At 41.1% G+C, this 17,641-nt stretch overlaps 1 protein-coding gene across 1 annotated transcript in view; it reads right to left on the reverse strand.

Moving 5' to 3' along the window:
• The window catches only part of LOC144098607 (complex I assembly factor ACAD9, mitochondrial-like), a 41,986-nt gene that overhangs the window by 14,419 nt on the left and 9,926 nt on the right, over nucleotides 1–17,641 (reverse strand). The window contains exons 2-11 of the mRNA XM_077631386.1: nucleotides 17,339–17,432; nucleotides 17,119–17,220; nucleotides 16,252–16,358; nucleotides 14,235–14,335; nucleotides 13,367–13,517; nucleotides 12,182–12,284; nucleotides 10,675–10,748; nucleotides 6,579–6,654; nucleotides 6,263–6,333; nucleotides 3,459–3,578 (exon numbers count right to left, since the gene is read on the reverse strand). Of these exons, the coding sequence (XP_077487512.1) occupies nucleotides 3,459–3,578; nucleotides 6,263–6,333; nucleotides 6,579–6,654; nucleotides 10,675–10,748; nucleotides 12,182–12,284; nucleotides 13,367–13,517; nucleotides 14,235–14,335; nucleotides 16,252–16,358; nucleotides 17,119–17,220; nucleotides 17,339–17,432 (999 nt within the window). The remainder of the gene's footprint in view (nucleotides 1–3,458; nucleotides 3,579–6,262; nucleotides 6,334–6,578; nucleotides 6,655–10,674; nucleotides 10,749–12,181; nucleotides 12,285–13,366; nucleotides 13,518–14,234; nucleotides 14,336–16,251; nucleotides 16,359–17,118; nucleotides 17,221–17,338; nucleotides 17,433–17,641) is intronic.

Genomic DNA, 17,641 nt, shown 5'->3' on the forward strand with positions numbered 1-17,641 from the left:
TCCGATTTTTGTGACTATTTAGAAAGTGCACTGAGTTATGTTGGAGCCATTACAAAGTCGTTTGTTATTCTCGGAGATGTGAATATTGATACAATATCGGACAGCACGAATGCAAACGAATTCCGCGACATTATGCACCTGTACGCTTGCACTAATGTTGTGACAATACCTACAAGGGTGACTATTGATACCGCAACGTCCCTGGATATCTGTGTTACCAACATGAGTTGTGAGGATATTTCTGCTGGTGTCATGATATGCGATCTCAGTGATCACCTTCCTGTATTCTGCTTGGGACCCCCTGTGACTGGTAAATATAAAAGTAGCAAAGAAAGTACCTGGTATCGCACAATTAATGACCAAAGCCTGCGACATTTTTGCAGCCTAATCGAGAAAGAAAGCTGGGACGACGTTTACAAGGAAACTAATGCTACAGTCGCCTACAAAATGTTCCTGAGTAGGCTGCTACAATGCTACGATGCAGCTTTTCCCTTGCGCGAGCATAAAACAAAACGAAAAAGAATGCGGAAACCCTGGCTGACTGTTGACTTGTTTAAACGAATAAGAGAAAAAAACAAGAAGTTTCATGCTTTTCTTAAATGTCGTGATCTGCAGTTACTGAAAGAATTTAAATCCTACAGAAACAAATTGATCTCAGACCTGAAAAAAGCAAAGATCGAGTACTTTCAGGCTCAAATTCTTCGTGCTCGCAACGACTATAAAAGGTTATGGGAGATGGTTAACGACCTAATGAACAAAAGGCGCTCAAGCCATTGTGTAACAGATATCACAGTCGATAGCGAACGTCTGTCTGATGATCAGCTTGCTGAAGAAATGAATCTTAGGTTCATCAGCACAGGGAAATATACAGGCCAACTTGCTAGCATGTCCTACTATACACATGCAAACAGTCCAATGAGCTCTATCTCGCTTTTTCCGTGCAATCCAACTGAAATTTGCAAAATAATCGGAAGCTTGAAAAGTGACGTAGCACCTGGAGATGACGGTATAAAGGCTTTGCCAATTAAACATGTTGCAAATCATATTAGTCATGTGTTGTCCTATATAATCAACTTAATGCTTCTTACTGGGGAGTTTCCGGATGACCTGAAGATAGCTAAAGTAGTACCTGTGTATAAAGGCGGCGGTGCAACAAATATGAATAACTACCGGCCAATCTCTGTTCTAACTGTATTCTCAAAAATATTTGAGCGCGTCATTAATGATAGACTTAACAGCTTTTTTCAGAAACATAAAATAATAGCTGATGCACAGTATGGTTTTCAAGCAAATAAGTCTACGGAACAAGCTCTTATACATATAAAAGACAAAATTATTGAAAACATAGAAAAGAAACTCTTAACCCTTGGTCTATTTATAGATCTTCGGAAAGCGTTCGATACTGTGCAACATGACATATTGATAAAAAAGCTAGAGATCTGCGGGATTCGGGGCGTTGCGCTGAGGCTGTTGCAAACGTACCTGAAAGACAGATTACAGTATGTAGTCATAAACGATCGCACTTCGAGTAAAATGAAGATAGAACACGGCGTCCCTCAAGGATCAATTTTGGGGCCTTTACTCTTTCTTATATATGTGAATGATATAACTATGATACCAGGATCCCCCCAGTTAATCATGTATGCTGACGACACGAATATATTTTTTACAGGAACAACAAAAACATGCCTTGAAAAATCTGTCAATGATTACATATTAAAACTTTCCAGGTGGCTACAAGCCAATCGCATTACTCTAAACACAACAAAATCTAAATACGTAATTTTTAAACCGACAAGCGTTAGGGATCAGAACCCTATTAGCATCAGATATGAAGGTAGCCTATTGGAGGAGGTCACTGAGCAAAAATTCTTGGGTGTATGGTTCAGCAGTGATCTGTCCTGGAACGCCCATGTTAGTTGCCTTAAGTCTGATTTATCACGGATCATTGGTTGTCTTTACAGAATCCAGCACTTGATTCCATCTTGGATGAAGCAGACATTATATTATTCTCTATTCTATTCTAGAATTAGTTATGGTATTTTAGTCTGGGGTACGACAACTGAAACTAATTACAAAAAATTAATTACTTTACAGAAGAAAGTGTTACGCATATGCGAAAATTATCATGGCGAAAATAGGGAACTAAGAACGCATCCACTTTTTTTAAAGTACAATATGCTGAGGGCAGACAAGGTATACTACTTTAAGTTGCTACAATGGATACATAAAAATCGCTTGTATGTCACATCCACAGACAGAATAAACTTGTACGCTATCAGAGACCCGAAAATAGAGATGCCGAGGATAAGGACAAATTATGGTCGTCAAGCACTTTCTTTTCAAGTTATCAAAATTCTCAATAGAAGAGATATAAATATTAATTACAGTAAACCCTTCTCCACTTTCAAAAACGAATGTAAGGGAGCTCTTCTCTGCAGTGATGTCACCTATAGCAATCGCTAAAATTTCTTATGCGAGCAAGTTGTGGTCTATTTTTTTTCTTTTTTTACTGATTCTGTGTTCGCCTCTCTGTACTCTTTTTTTGTGTTTATATGTACATAATGTCTTGTTTTTCAGTAGGCTAGAACAAGCCTTAAGTAGAACTTTGTTATTTGATGTAGTGTTTCATGTATGTCTTGGTCCTTGTTTCTTATTTATATACTCATCGTACATTTATTATGCAAATTTTTTGTCACGCGCTTCTGTCTTTTTTTTTTCTTTTGCTGAGTGTGTATGTATTTTCCTCTGTATGTATTTTCTTCCGTATGTATTTTCCTCTGTATAACGCTTACATCTGGCCTACTTTTTTTTACCGGCCCGCCGGACTGTTATAATTTGTAATTTGTATGTTTGTTTGTCATGTAGTAGGGGGCTGAGGCCTTGTCAGGCAACATTGTGCCTTTAGCCTCAGCCCCTTCTTAGGCAAACGTCTAAGCAACAAATAAAAAGAAAGAAAGAAAGAAAGTTGACCAGCTCGATGCTGCCATGACCTTACTGAGAGAGCATTACTGAAGACTGGTGAACATCACTGCAGCAAGTCACGATTTTTATCGCCATGTGCAAGCTCCAGAGCCCACTGTGGATGATTATGTCGCCGCTTCACCGAGCCTTGTTGGATCACCTCCGGCAACCTCACGGACGACATGATCTGTGACCAGCTCGTGGAGAAGACCTCAAGCCATCACGAGTGCCTCCTAATGAAGGGGTGCTTTGCTTGCGCCTTCGCGGACCTTGATGATTGCAAAGAAATTTGAATATGTGTCCTAACCTAACCCATACCCAACACAAATTTTTAAAAAATTGGCTACAGTTACTTTAGAAATCGATTTATGATGCAACTTGCACATCTTATGACAGGGCAGCTTTTCCAGCAACCCAGAATGGGAGTATCTGATCTGAAAAATGTAACAGTGCAAAGTAAAGAAGAAAAAAAGGAAAACAAAAAGAACAGGCACCTTCACTATGGCACACTCCAGGGCACAGTCGGGATCCTCCACGACATCAATGATGGCAGATGCGACATATGCCATGCTCTCAATTGCGTACACCAGGGTAGTCATCCTGTACACCTTGTCCTGAAATGAACACACCAGCATGCAGTCCTGTCTTTCTCACTTGCTAACGTCTTTATGTTGCACTAACTTTTTACCCAAGAGAAATTTCCAAACCACCACCAAAGGTAAGGCTCAGCACAATGACCTGAAGGCCATGATCTTTTGCTTTTTCACTTTCATGCTTTTGCCTAAACAAGCTACCAATAGTTATTTCACAATTTTTATACAGAGCTGCCTCCTACCTGCGTAGCACTTATTTCAACTAATAAGTTATCATGCATATTTTTATTTTTAGTACCACTGTAAAAGTCATGAAAGAATATTTTGCCACATTCAGATTGTGCTTTTTGCAACTTATACTTCCATGTTTGATGGAGCAGTACTGCCAGGATAACAGCGATTAGTACTTACTGACAGAACTAGGCTTACAGCAGGGGTTGGCCTTATAAGTGGCTCGAAGAAATGAATTATACTTATGAGTGATCTCTACTCAGGGCGGGGTTACTCAAAGTAATGGCCCAAGGCAATTAGCTGAAACCCTTTTTGCCTGCTTTGTCCTTTGAGGTTTAAAAGAGTACAGATACCAAATTTCAATTGCATGTTTAGAACTGAATTCCTTTTCTCATACGATTTCAGTTTCAGTTCCAACAGTCAAATGATGGCAACGGTCTCAGAATTCAGTGCAGGTCACATGAGGCATTAAAAAACTGATATAATTGCTGATTCATCACCTTGACAGGCTACAATGCTTAATTAAGTCAGCCTGCCTCAAAAGCCACAACGACAATGAATGAGTGAAGAAGCAGAGACCATATTGCAATTTTTTCACGCCTCATGTGACCTACACTGAATTTTGTTGTCAATGGCATCGTTTGGCTGAAGAAACCAAAACAGTGTGAGAGATGAAATTTAATTATAAATTGTCTACCAGTCGTAGACAAGTGCCACATGGTGGTCCATATATAACGATTTCTTACGCACAATCACAAACAAGAAAACACGCAACAAAAAATTCGGTGTCTATTCCTAATAACATTTTCTATATGAAAGAGGACACCATGGCAGTTAATTAGTAGTTCCTCTTATAAGACAGCTAATTTCACTCATGTATTAGGTGTCCTGAAGGCAGAATAAACCTGTGTGATGACATAGCAAGTGTGTGAAGATCATCCCATACAGGCAATTCATGAGGCTCGAACATTAATGAGATAATGGACATAAAAAAGAACTAATGGAAGAAAAAAGAACCTATACATAGACAAATCTGTTGGAAAGAAAAGTTCCAATGTGCTAAATGACTTGAATTAAGCAGAATGATTGCCCACTTCACAGTGTTTGCTAAGGTGAAATGCTGAAGCACAGAGCAAAGGTTGCAAACGATTTATGACGTGTGTGGACCATTATTTTAGTAAATCTCTTCCAGCAAAACCCGCTGCAAAGCTAAGTTGAGAAAATGGTACTTCTCAGGTGTTTTACGATGTAAAAAGTATGCAAGTGCTTTTTAAAAGCACTGCAAAAAAATTGGGGATGAAAGCATTAAGCAGTTACAAAGCACGTCGACTACACTTATTCACTAATGCTCTGGATTTATATCTGTCCAACCTTTTAACCCTTTCATGGGCAGTGAGAAGTACTTCCCACATGTTACATGTTAGTTGCAAGCTCGTGAAAAGCATTTTTTTGCCACCTCGTATCATTTTTGTTAAACTTAAAAAAAAAAAAAAACAATTGTGACATTTCCTGTGTAAAATGATTTACAGATCTAGTTTTTGTCCCGTGCTCTAAATGGGCTGCGGGAAGTATACTTTCCACCGGTTCAATGTTGTTAGCAAGCTTGTGGAAGGCATCTGTTCTATCATAGGAGCTTTTAGCCATCTCGTGTCGTCATCTCTGCGAAACTGCTAAAAAGTGCAGTTGTGCAATTTTATGTAAAAAATATAATTAAGAAATCCAGATTTTTTTTCCCACACTCTGATTGACTTATCAACACTGTCTGAAACAGCTTTCCTTGACATGCGTCATCAAAGGGTGCGTAAATTCTTTGAAGCAGTTTTGTAGGCAACCTCTAAGAGCAGAATTCGCTACGAATGCATGGATTGTGTTGCTGTAACCTTCCTTAGCATTTCTCATGCTGTTGCAAGCACTGGGAATGGGCAGGTGCGGTACAGCGTAGCAGGCTTGCATCACCATGCTAGGATGATTTGCCTTCCGACAACAGTAATTTCATGCACAGCAGAGCAAATGGGCCCACGGTAGCATCTGGATCATCATCTGAAGATGAAGAGTCTGGACTCGTAAAGCGGGGAAGAGACATGACCCACTTTTTCCCTTTATGGCTGGACTCTGAAAAGGAGCCGGCTGAAATGCTCCTTTTCAAGTCAGGGACTGTTCTAAATATGTTTATTTTATTCCGTCAGTCTCAAGTAAGCATTCTAGTGTCTTGTTCATTTCTTATTATTAGAAGCCAAATAAATACTTCAGCAAAACTTGTGCACGTATAGGGCAGTAGAAGTAATATTACCAGGAATTTTAGTTGTAAAAACATGACATTTTTTCTTTAACATTCGTGACCATGTCTTGAGAAAAAATCCTTAATGTAATTCCCTGGACCACCTAAAAAGATTCACCAGTGAAAGGGGTTAAGATCTCAACTTTATCACAGAGCCCACAAGACATTATACAAACATCTGAGAGAGAGTGGTCACCTTGATCAGTTGGAAGTCGGACAGAGGTTTTTCAAACTGGACACGCTCCACAGCATACTTTGATGTGTGGCCTGAAATAAAGAAAAGTGCCAACAGTGTCGTTAGAGAACACATGGTAAGCAACTAATGCTTCTCTGTGTAAAAATTCATTCCATGTTAATCTATACTGCACACAGCAAGCAATGTCCTTGAGTCAAAAAGGGGCTACAAAATGCCAGCTCAACAGAGTGAGCACAACCATCGCGAAGTAATACTTGAGCATGGAAGCAGTAATTGAACGGGCCAATGAGACCAGAGCTGGAATGAAAAGACTTACTAATGAGTTCTCTCAAGCCACCAGCCAAAGCCGCTCCCATTCCAAACCTCCCATTGTTAAGAACATTCATGGCCACCTGAGAGAAAGGTAGAAGAACAAGAACATCATGCAACAGCGTGTTTTTACTAAAGCCCCTGAAGTGAGAAAAAGTAGACCAGAGCATTCGTATTCTCGCGGTCCACTCCGATGGCCAAAGGAAAATAGGATTCCTAATTCACAGTGTTTTCTAAAAGATAAAAATACCCTGCACCATCTTGATGAAATGCACCTGGTGTCACATGGTGTCGTATAGTTGAGACTTTTACGAAATGACGCCATGCTGCGGTGGCGGCACAAACCAGTCTAAATAGTATTGGCGCGCATAAAACCACATAGTCTGCTCCTTTGCGATCGCTTTGCAGGCACATTCAGATGTAGCTGTCATAACTTTCCTGAACATGAATATTTATTTGCCCGCTAACGAGATAGCTAAGCGTCACTGCATAATTTTTCTGGTGCCCACAATACAAAAAGTGAGCATGAGAACAGGACGTTTTCCTGCTGTAGTAGAATGCTTGCTCGATCATGACAGTGCAGTTCTTATAAGACGTTGTGCATATATTTCTAAAAGGATGATTTGCCTCGACTAGAAGGACCTATGTAAATATGAGGCGCTACTGGTTAAGCACTGTTGAGCACACAATACTAAGAGGCACCTTCTAAGCGCAAAGAGTTTTGTGCCCGACTGTGCCTAATGACAGTCCTTATTACAGCATGCGTGTATGGTGATAAGCTGCTTTGTTGTCTACAGAAAAAAGGGGAGGGTGATATGATGATTTCATTTGAATTCCATTTCATTCAGATTCTTTTTGCACTTTATTATTGCCCAATGCCCTCAATATGACTGGAATGAGTCAGTAAGATGCGCAGATGATAAGAATTGGATGTCACAGGGGCCTCACTTTCACTGCATGCCATCCAGCCACTGCTTGCAAAACAGTTCGTGGAAAAGGTGACCTAACTGTTCACGCCGCCCATCTGTACACATGATTAGAAATCTATATTCACATTTAACGTAGGATGTGGTTAATAAAACTCACAAGCTTGGAGAAACCTTTATCAGTTAAAAACTAAAGCAACATTAACTGCCAAACTTTTCTAGCTAGTTTCATGTGCAAGAGCTAAATAAATTGCTGCCAATTGCTGAGTCTTGCTTGCCTGAAGCAATAAATGCATAAAATTTAATTTCTAGTTTTGTCATTCACCCGGTCATTGTACAAGAGTCTTTCACCTGTTCGTTGCACAAGAATCTTCATCGTTGACGGCACTGATATTAAACTGTCACCATAGAGTGCGCCGACCGCCTACCACTCCGCTCTCATGCCGGCCGTTTCAAACACCAGACAGCAATTTCTTTTTAGTCTCTTGCTTATTCCTTTACACCTTTGAGATACGAAAGCCTGGCTCACAAGTGGTTGCCACCATCAACAAGAAAGCACAAGCTTATCATAACATTTTTAAAACATGCACAATTCCACCCAGGCTGCCTACAGGAGGAGTCCTCCTGTAAGGCCTCTCTACTGGATTACTCAAGGTGCCCCCTACAGATCATGAAAGCTCCCAATAAAGAAAAGCAAATGTCCACCAAACCAAGGCACTGCAGCTTCTGTTGTGAACACCATCAGGAAGGGTGTACAGCAAATTAGTCACTAAACAAGAAACATCTTCAAGTATATGATAGTAAGGAAAGTGCATACCATAGAAACAGGGCACACACAGAGAGCAATCAAGTACAATAAAATCCTTATGTTTAGGACAAAAAACATGCATTTAGTGTTTTCCTTGATGAAAATGAAAATTGTTTTTTTTTGGGGGGGAAAGCAAATGGGGCAGTATCTGTCTCACATAGCTGAACCGTGCCGCCATAAGGTAAGGGATAAAGGACGGACTAAGAGAAGAAAGAGGTGCCATAGTGGAGGGCTCCCGAATAATTTTAAACACCTGGGATTTTTAATGTGCACGGATGCCTTAGTATTTCAGTAGTCCAGTGCCCTAACCACTGGTCCACCGCAGCGGGTTTTTCCTTGGTGACAAACACAAATTCTGGATTAATTACGCAACCAGTTCTCCGTTATGAACGCGCCTGAGATCCCTTGAATGAAATTAAAGGTGCAACTAAAAAGTCAGGGAAGCAAGAGAAAAAGAATTTTGACAACTAATGGACATGTACATAAGTTGCATAGTGGTGATGACATGCAAACATGCAAACAAAGGCTTTGGTGGAAAACAGTTTACTAGGTGAACTTGTGCACAAAAAAAGAAATCTTGATAGTGACGACAGTAGCAAGTGCATTCGACAGACACTGGGATAAGAACGGCCACCAGTTTTGGCCATGCTCTATTTAAAGTTGGCAGTGATCTGTTGAGATAACGCTCTTGAAACACCAACAGTCTCTGACATTGTAGAAGCTGATGAACATGATCATAATGCTAAAGGGAATAATGGCGCAGCATCAATAGATGAGGACAGCAGGAGAGCACATACATCGATCTACTCAAGGCCAAGAAAAAGGAGGAGCTTAAGAAAAGCAACGTTGCTGTAATACCATATCTGCATGCCGTTTCACACAACCTCAAAAAGATTGGGGCACGTGCGAAAGTCCGAGTGGTATGTTCTGCTCCTGTCAAACTTTCTGCCCTTTGTAAGAAATCCTGTCATGTCAAGAAAGCGAAGCTGGATTGCACGATCAACCACGAGAACAAATTCGTAGCCTGTTCAGAAGGCGTCGTCCACAAGATCCCTCTAACATGTGGTGCCTGCTACATAGGCCAGACAGGAAGGCGCCTCAACGAGAGTCTGAAATAACATTCCAGGAAATTACATCAACTGGCAAGGCCATTTAGACGAACACTGCAGGTCCTGCAAGTGCAGGGCGCTACTCAAGAAATGCTCTGTTATCTATAAGCACAAAGATCAGCTTATCCGCGAAATTGTAGAAGCGCAAGAAACAGCGCGATCTGAGAAGACCTGTATTAGCGTGGCATCCATCTGCCTAATGAAAAAAGAATTAACCTTCCTCACCGAACGCGAACGCTCTCGAGGTGGCTGACCTAACTGAGGGGTTTTGATTTTGTTGTTCTTTTCTTGCTATACGGGGCCCGGAGGTTGTGTCAGCATGCCTTTGTGTTTTTCGCACTTTTATACCAAGTTCCCTTTCATTCCCTTTCATCAAATTTAGCCGTGTTCTTGTTGGCTTTGTAGTTTTGTTTTATGTATCTTGTTATTCACTGAGTTTTTAGCTGTGTTCTGTTGGCGTTTCAGGTTTCATTCTCATGTTTCTAGCACTTTTAGTCCATATTCATCATTCCCCTGTTTTTTGCGACGCGACCGTCTGTCAGGTTTTTTTTTTTTTTTTTCCGGTGATATGTTGTGATTCGTTTAGGTTTTTAGCTTGTCTTCTCCCCGTTTTTTGCCTCATGTTTTCTCTAGTTGGTCATCTGTGACACGGATGTTCCACGTGCTGCTGTACAGCTTAGTGCACTCGTCATGTTGTTTGCCATGTTTGTCATGATTTGTTGCTTTGCACATCGCGTCCAAGCATGTCACTGTTTTAGCATTGTTTACAGTGTGTGGCGTGATGCTTTTTATAAATTCGGCGTAGTGGCAGCCAAACAATAAAGTTGTAAGTTGGCGCTTGTGTGTGTATTTGCTCTCCTGCTGTCCTCGTCTCTTGATTCGGCGCCATTATTCAATTTACCATGTCTGACCAACTTGCCCAATCCTATGCACTTCATGATCACAATGGCTGCAGAACAATTTGGTCAAGCCTCGTGTGGTAAGCAATGTGAAGCATGTACAACATGCAAGCATGTAAGATAGGCATGCACATGAACCTTCTAAATTTGCATCTGCTTTACTGTGCTCTCTTTTATAATTTGTTGCTGTAATTTGGTATTTACTTCAGCCCCTTGGCAGTAGCATTCCCTTTGTCCTTTCTTGTTTTTGGAGCAGTGGATGCATAAAAAGATCTCACATCATGACAGAAACTTGTTTTGCCAAATAGCTTTTAACATACCTGCAGCTTTAACTGAAAACATAAGCATGTGCATAACTCACCTTGAATCCATCACCAACTTCACCCAAAATATTCTCAGCAGGCACTGGCGTGTTGTCGAAAAATATAGATGTCGCTGGAATAGAGTTTTTTTTCTTCAGCCATTTCTGTGCTGTAGTGTGCTGTAGTGAGCACAATTTACAATTCTTAAGTAAGCTAATGCATATGACATCAGCACTTCCATTGTGGCGCATTGCACTTTGGCTACGCCTGGCAAGCCATGCTGGCCTTTGCTGGCTAGAACCAAAATCTTGAGCCGCAGTCGGACCAGACAGCACATGAGCTGGCAGAGGCTTTTTTTATTGACAGTTCAGGGGATAGCTACGATATGTAAATCAAGTTGTATAAAAAAAAAAAGGTTGCTGGCATGTGCGCTTTAGACAATGAGTTGGCATTCATAAAGATATAAATGTGTGTTTCTCTCTGAATAAAGTCGGTTGCGAGTACGCGGCCGCCCTTGTGTTCTTGTCGTCCGTGTCTTCTTTTTAGCGCATTTCTCTTGCTTAAGTATGTACGACCGACTCGCCGAAAAACGTGCACTCTTAAAACTACCAAGATACAGTCACAAAATACTGCAACAGCTACAGGAATCATGACAAGTTTACTGGCAAATGAGAAGCAATACACTGCAAGTGTGTCCTGTGATAAAGCAGAAACATAACCCCCAATGCCAGTGCCACAGTAAGCAGATAACAGGCATAAGGCATGTGGTATTGTAATGTTCTTTCTTGTAGTTGGTTTAAAAGATGGCATCAGCGGTTTGTAATAAAGTTAATTGTGCAGGTGCTTGACTGGCTCATAAAGAAATTGTGGCGGCCACATTTTACTCACTTCCAGAACAAAACAAGTTGATGTCTGAAATTTAGAGTGCTCATTTAACATGTAACGAAGAGTGAAGCAGCAAAAAATTGCTAGAAACAAACAAAAATAAACTCCAATCTCAGTAAAAGACAATGTTTGTGTTTTGCTGCCATAAAAATGTGGTCACAATAGCAGGGAATCAAATCCCAAGTCTTCATGCTCAGTAGCCACCAAGCCCAAGCCCATGGTGGAAACTCATACACAACACCATGCTCGTTACTTTTTGTCTTAAGGCACTTGTATGTGCAGGTCTATTGTAATGTTGTTTTCTCCCACTAATAAAACAACATTGAGCAAAAAGCGCATAACCCTATGCTACAATATACTTTGTCTATTAAGGGCACTGATACACGCAGGCCTAGTCGAGGAAGAAAATATACATAATCATGGCGCTAATTGCCAAATGATTAATTTTTATGCTGTTTGGTTTAGAGTGGACTTTCAATTAATTCTCACTGATGCAGGCAAGCAGCCGACCAAGTACAGCATCAAACGGAAATTACTACCAATGCCACCTCTGTGTGAAATCTGAGCGCAAACAACTCAGCGGTTTAGCCGGGAGAATTTTCCTCTGATTTTTCTCTGAGCGACGCCACACTTATTATGTCTCTGCAGCCATACTGCATGATAAGAAGACATGCTACTTACTGTTTGATCCCCGAATCCCCAGTTTGTCCTCTGGTGTGCCTGAAGTGACACCCCCAAAGCCCCTTTCTACAATAAATGCCGTCATCAGCTCATGTTTTTTCCTCTGTAGAAAGAAAATCGATCCAAGTTAGTCATCAGCATTATAGATGGAGAGTAAAATTCATCACCTGTATTGCAACAGGTAACGCATTAGCAGCAAAAGCAGGTTATTCAGGTCTGCACTTTAGACGCTCACTTAAACCAACTTAGCACCAAAAGTTTGAGCTAATACAACTTTCACACAATTTTACACTGTATGTGGCTTCCCCTCATCGTGTATGCTCAACCAAAGATGGCATAAAGGTGCAGACATACCCGCCTCTCCTTGAGTACTTGCTTGCCTAAGCTTGCCTAGTGTGGGCACACTTACAAGCAAGAAAAGCGGTGAATAAAACACAAGAGAAGCCAACTCAGTGAAAGAGCAGTCGAGAAATTTCAAGACTGAACACGACATTGAAGTGCTTTTAAGAAGTGGGTGTGTATTAAAAAAAGAGTAAAGTCGAGAGCACAGCCAGTTACAAAAGAAGGCAATAAAAACAATAAAAAATACCTGCACACACACAAGTAGATTACCAAGGGATGGTGGTTTTTACAATACCCCTTGATGTCTTGCTGCAAGAGTGAAAGCTGTGTAGACTGGTGGATCTAGGACTAGCTGAAAGAGACGGTACTAGAGCGCAGCATGTATTCTAGTGCCACCGTGTACTCTAGACCCGTGTATTCTCTCACAGTCCATCATGTTTCACTGTTATTGAATATAAAACTTTTGCATGGTCAGGCCAAAATTCAAGCAACACTGCACTAATTATAAAATGCAAAAATAATTTTTTTTTACATTAACTGCCCCCAATGCCTTCATTACGTGAAGTTCCCAAGTACATCCGCTTCAACTGGGGCAGCAGTGGGGAAATTGAAAACTTCCTATTATTGAGAAATTCACTATAGGTTTGTTACATCCAGATAATTACTAGGAGCTAGCATACATGCACAACTACAGCTTGTTATGTAGGCATGCACCTAAGAGGCCATAGCCTCCAACGTACATGCATGGGAATTTTTTTTTCTGTGCACCTCTTTCCACTAGAGACAGCAGTGAATGAGTAACAAGACCACCGATACGTACATACGTAGTTGAAAGATACGTACATCTACTCCATCCACTTTGACTTTGGCAAAAACTGTCAAAACATCAGCAAAGCCACCATTACTAATGTAAATCTTGCTGCCATTCAGGTAGTAGGTCTTTTTGTCTTCACTTGGCTTGGCCGTGAGCTTAATAGACGCTGCGTCGCTACCGCTGCATGGAGGAAAACCAAAGGACCATTTTAAGCCGCTTACTGTCAAGAAGGCAATCTTAATTCAAAGAATTTTTCAGACTTGTCCTACAGGTAGTTCAGTTATCTGGTATATGACATAACATCACTTTTCTTGAAGTACTGTGATTAATTGGCATGAATTCAATCATTTATGCTAAATAAAGATTGCAGCCAGAAACAGAATGCACCGTGTCCTAACCTGCGATCAAATTTACATGCTGGGCAGGAATGAATAACTGAGTCAGCTGACACATAGCTTTACAGCTAAAAGAAAAGAAAGCACTAGGACAAAGAAAACAGGTTGACACTTTGAAGACTAGTAATCAACCAATACTACAGAAAGCAAAACACCTGCTATGCCGGCATCTATTTTCACCACACTCTGGGGGCCAGATAGCACTAAACAATGCAACTGCAAGAGAAACATTCTGAACATTTTCTTTCTGAAATGCCGCATTGTTGGCCATATCATCACCAAACAAGAGACTAAGACCGAAACAAAGTAAGATGTTTACTGAGTCCTTGTGTAAATAAAAAAAAAGCAATGACTAAAATTAATTAGTAACCGCTTTATCATTCATGACAATTTCCTTCCATACTTAATCTTAAAGATTTCTTCAGACAATACAGAAGAGCAGAAAATGTGGAATGACCACACAAGAAAGCCGCATAAACAACGCGGTGACTAATGCACTAACCTTGTTGGTTCAGTTAAACAAAATGCTGCCACAGACTCTCCGGTAGCCAACTTGGGCAAGTACTTTCTTCTCTGTGCTTCATTCCCACATAAAAGTATTCCCTGCAAGGCAAACACCAAGCTCGCACACATGTCATGCAAAAGCATGCAAGCAAGAAGCTGCTAGTTCACAGCATGGCATATGATCTATGCGTTTTGATGCAGCTGTGGTTAGGGTAGGATAACTTCCTAAACTGTTGTCTATCTGCAGTACACACGTACACATAACTGCTTGCACTTGCGATGTCACAAAAGGCAGCACAGCAACATGTTATGGCAGGGCACTGCTGTCATCATACTGCTGACCAAATAAAAAAGCATAACAAAAGTTAACTCATGCTCATAGCTGACCTGTTTGTTTTGCCTGCATTATATACAGCGATAAGTAAAAGGACTTCACTACACGGACACTTTGAAAGTGCCTATTCTCAGCATTATGACTATTAATGCAAAATTACAAAACGCCCTCCAGTTTGTTGTAGTATACACACTTGTAGTCACGCCAATAGTGTAAACTTTGGCTCTCAGCACACAGTAGAAAAAGAACAAATTCAACTTATGTGCTGATTGCAAGCTGCCTTGTGGTACAAATAGGCCCAATGTACTGCGAATGCACTAAGCAAGTACTGCTAAGAGTCTTGCAAACCCTACCAGTTAGCTTCCCTGTGTGGCGAACGTTCCTGTACAATAGTGGCAAGGCCCAATACCGGGACATTAACAGGAAGCAGTATAGGATTATGCAGATGTGCACTTGATCCTTATATGCACCTGCCCCACACGAGAAGTCAGTCCAACTACCCAGCGTCCTTGAGTCGAAGGGATTAAGCGCAGAACTCACAGCTGGTGTGTCCAGAGACAGTGCATTCCGCTAGGCAACAACAAATACGCTGTCTGTGGACACACTAGCCATGTAGTAAACTTAATACACTTAATTCCCCTGGCTCAAGGATGCTGGAGAGCTGGACTGTCCCCTCACGTGGGCAGCGCTGGAACTCTGGGCTAAGGGCCCCACCCTCCTTCGGCAACTTTTCTCTCTCTGTCTCAATAAATGTTTTCACCATCACCAGACAGTGCACACACACCTGCTGGGCCTAGACAATGACAGTGCTGCTCCCAACTATTCCGCCAAAGCAAGGCCCCGTTGCCATTTTACGGGGATTTCCTCGGCACAAGGAAGCTGACCTGTAGAATTTGCAAAATTCTTTCTACCACTCAACGAGGCCTGGAAAAGCAGAGGCATCTAGTACATACGAACTGTGTTAACAAGCAGCCTGACTGCACACACTCTAAGCAACACTAATTCTATTTCTTCAAGTTGTGATTAAGTGTGCTGTGTGATGTCAGTGCATGTTAGAGATCCCCAGGTGGTCGAAATTATTCCGGAGCCCTCCACTACGGCACCTCTTCTTCCTTTCCTCTTTCACACCCTCCTTTATCCCTTAGGTGTCCAACGATATATGAGACAGATACTACGCCATTTCCTTTCCCCCCAAAAAAACCAATTATTATTATTATTATCGAGTTGTGATTAACTTGATTGGCACTGTCTTAGTAAGCAACCTCAAGAAACATGAGCCTTGGCTTTCCACCCACACCTCTACCTTTATATGTAGCACAGAGCTCAAAAATAAAAACTTGCACAAAAAATGGTAGTGCTTGTGATTTAAAACGGCTCTTAGTGAAGCAATTGGCTACTACCATTTGCATCTACCTGTTGAACAGTGTCCAAGAAACTCATTTCATGAGCTATTTTCTTCATAAAAGCTACCTACTGGTTTATTTCGTAAATACTAGCTTATTAGACCACTGCAACACTCCCCAGATTGCCTTCAAGAACTATGGCTGCCGTTCTACCATGCCACTCAGTTCCTATGCTAGGGTGTCCTATTATGCGATAGGGTGAACATAGGTTCAAAACTCACCAGAACACAGAAATAAAAAGAGCAGCTACACATAGAGAGAATGTGTGTTTCGCATACCTTGATACCTATAGAATTGTGTGCAGCCAAAGTGACCGCTAAGGACCCGTCTTTTCCAGTAGCTTCACACATCTTAGCATACTCCGTTGCAGTTAACCCGAGACCTCCTGAAAAGCAAGTAGCGAAACAGAATACAGTCACTTGCTTTGAGTCAACAGCTGGCTGTTAATCATTTCACACTGGCCCTGTTCAGCTAAGCAATAAAACAAATTACACATAAATGGGTCACTGAAGTGCCATTTCAGTAACTTGCAATTGTCATCGTCTTTAATAGTCAAGTTAGATCTCTCCATCAAATTTAAACTGATGTCAAAGCACTAATAGCACTATCTTTCAATATCCTTCAAAACAAAACAGAGCCCAATGTACACAGCACTAACGGTTTCTGGTAAACCAGAATGGCACAAAATTCTGACCAGATTTAAGAGTCACTACAAAGGAAAGAGATAGTAGTGTGCCCTTGCAATTTGTATCATCATAAAAAATGGGAAACAATAAATGTCAAGCAAGCTTGTCAATCCTAAATTAGCCTATTACTACAGTGGACTCCTGCTAATTCAGTCACTGAATTCGAATTTCCAGTTTCTTCAAAGTGATGCTTTGGTCTCATCAACATCTAATATATTAAAAAGGCTCTCATTAATTTAAACAAATTTTCAGCCTGGTTTTCGTCTGAATTATCGAGAACCAACTCTGTAAGTGATCAGACAGTGAACTTAAGTCCTGATAAAAAGACTCCAAATACTGCCTACTCCTGGATAACATATCAAATTCGACAGGTCAAACTCAGTCAAATCAGTGGCAGATGAGGATAAGACACTCATCCAATATCAGTACACTACACTTAAAAACCAAAGTGCTGTTTACCGTATTCTGTAGGAACTTGTAATCCAAACAGCCCTAGTGCCTTCAAGCCATCCAATACTTCTTGTGGTATTTGCTTCTCCCTGTCTATCTTGACAGTGTCCACTGAAATGGTAGAGCAGTGGTCAGTGGTATCAGAGTTCACAACTTTCGACACACACACACGCACACACATGCATGCACATACACACGCACGTACACAGAGAGAAGTGATCAGGCTCACCATTCTCGTCAATATACTTCTTCGCTGCATTTGCCATGGCCTCAATTTCCGCCAGTTTCTCTTCTGAAAGCACCTCTGGATATGCAAGCATTGCCTGCAAGAGGTTGAAAAACACGAGGAAATTGCAGCTTAAAAACCGAATGGAGTCATTTTCCTTTCCTTAACAGCAGGAATAATTTTCCAAACTTAGTTCCTACTGGGACTTCACCTCTGATTGGGTAGGAGGTACTCTTCCCTTACTTTGCCCACTGAGCACGGGCCACCAATGACCCAAAGATATTGTGTGCTATTTTAAAGCTACCA

This window comes from Amblyomma americanum, chromosome 7, assembly GCF_052857255.1.
Source record: "Amblyomma americanum isolate KBUSLIRL-KWMA chromosome 7, ASM5285725v1, whole genome shotgun sequence".
Classification (NCBI taxonomy): Eukaryota; Metazoa; Arthropoda; class Arachnida; order Ixodida; family Ixodidae; genus Amblyomma; species Amblyomma americanum.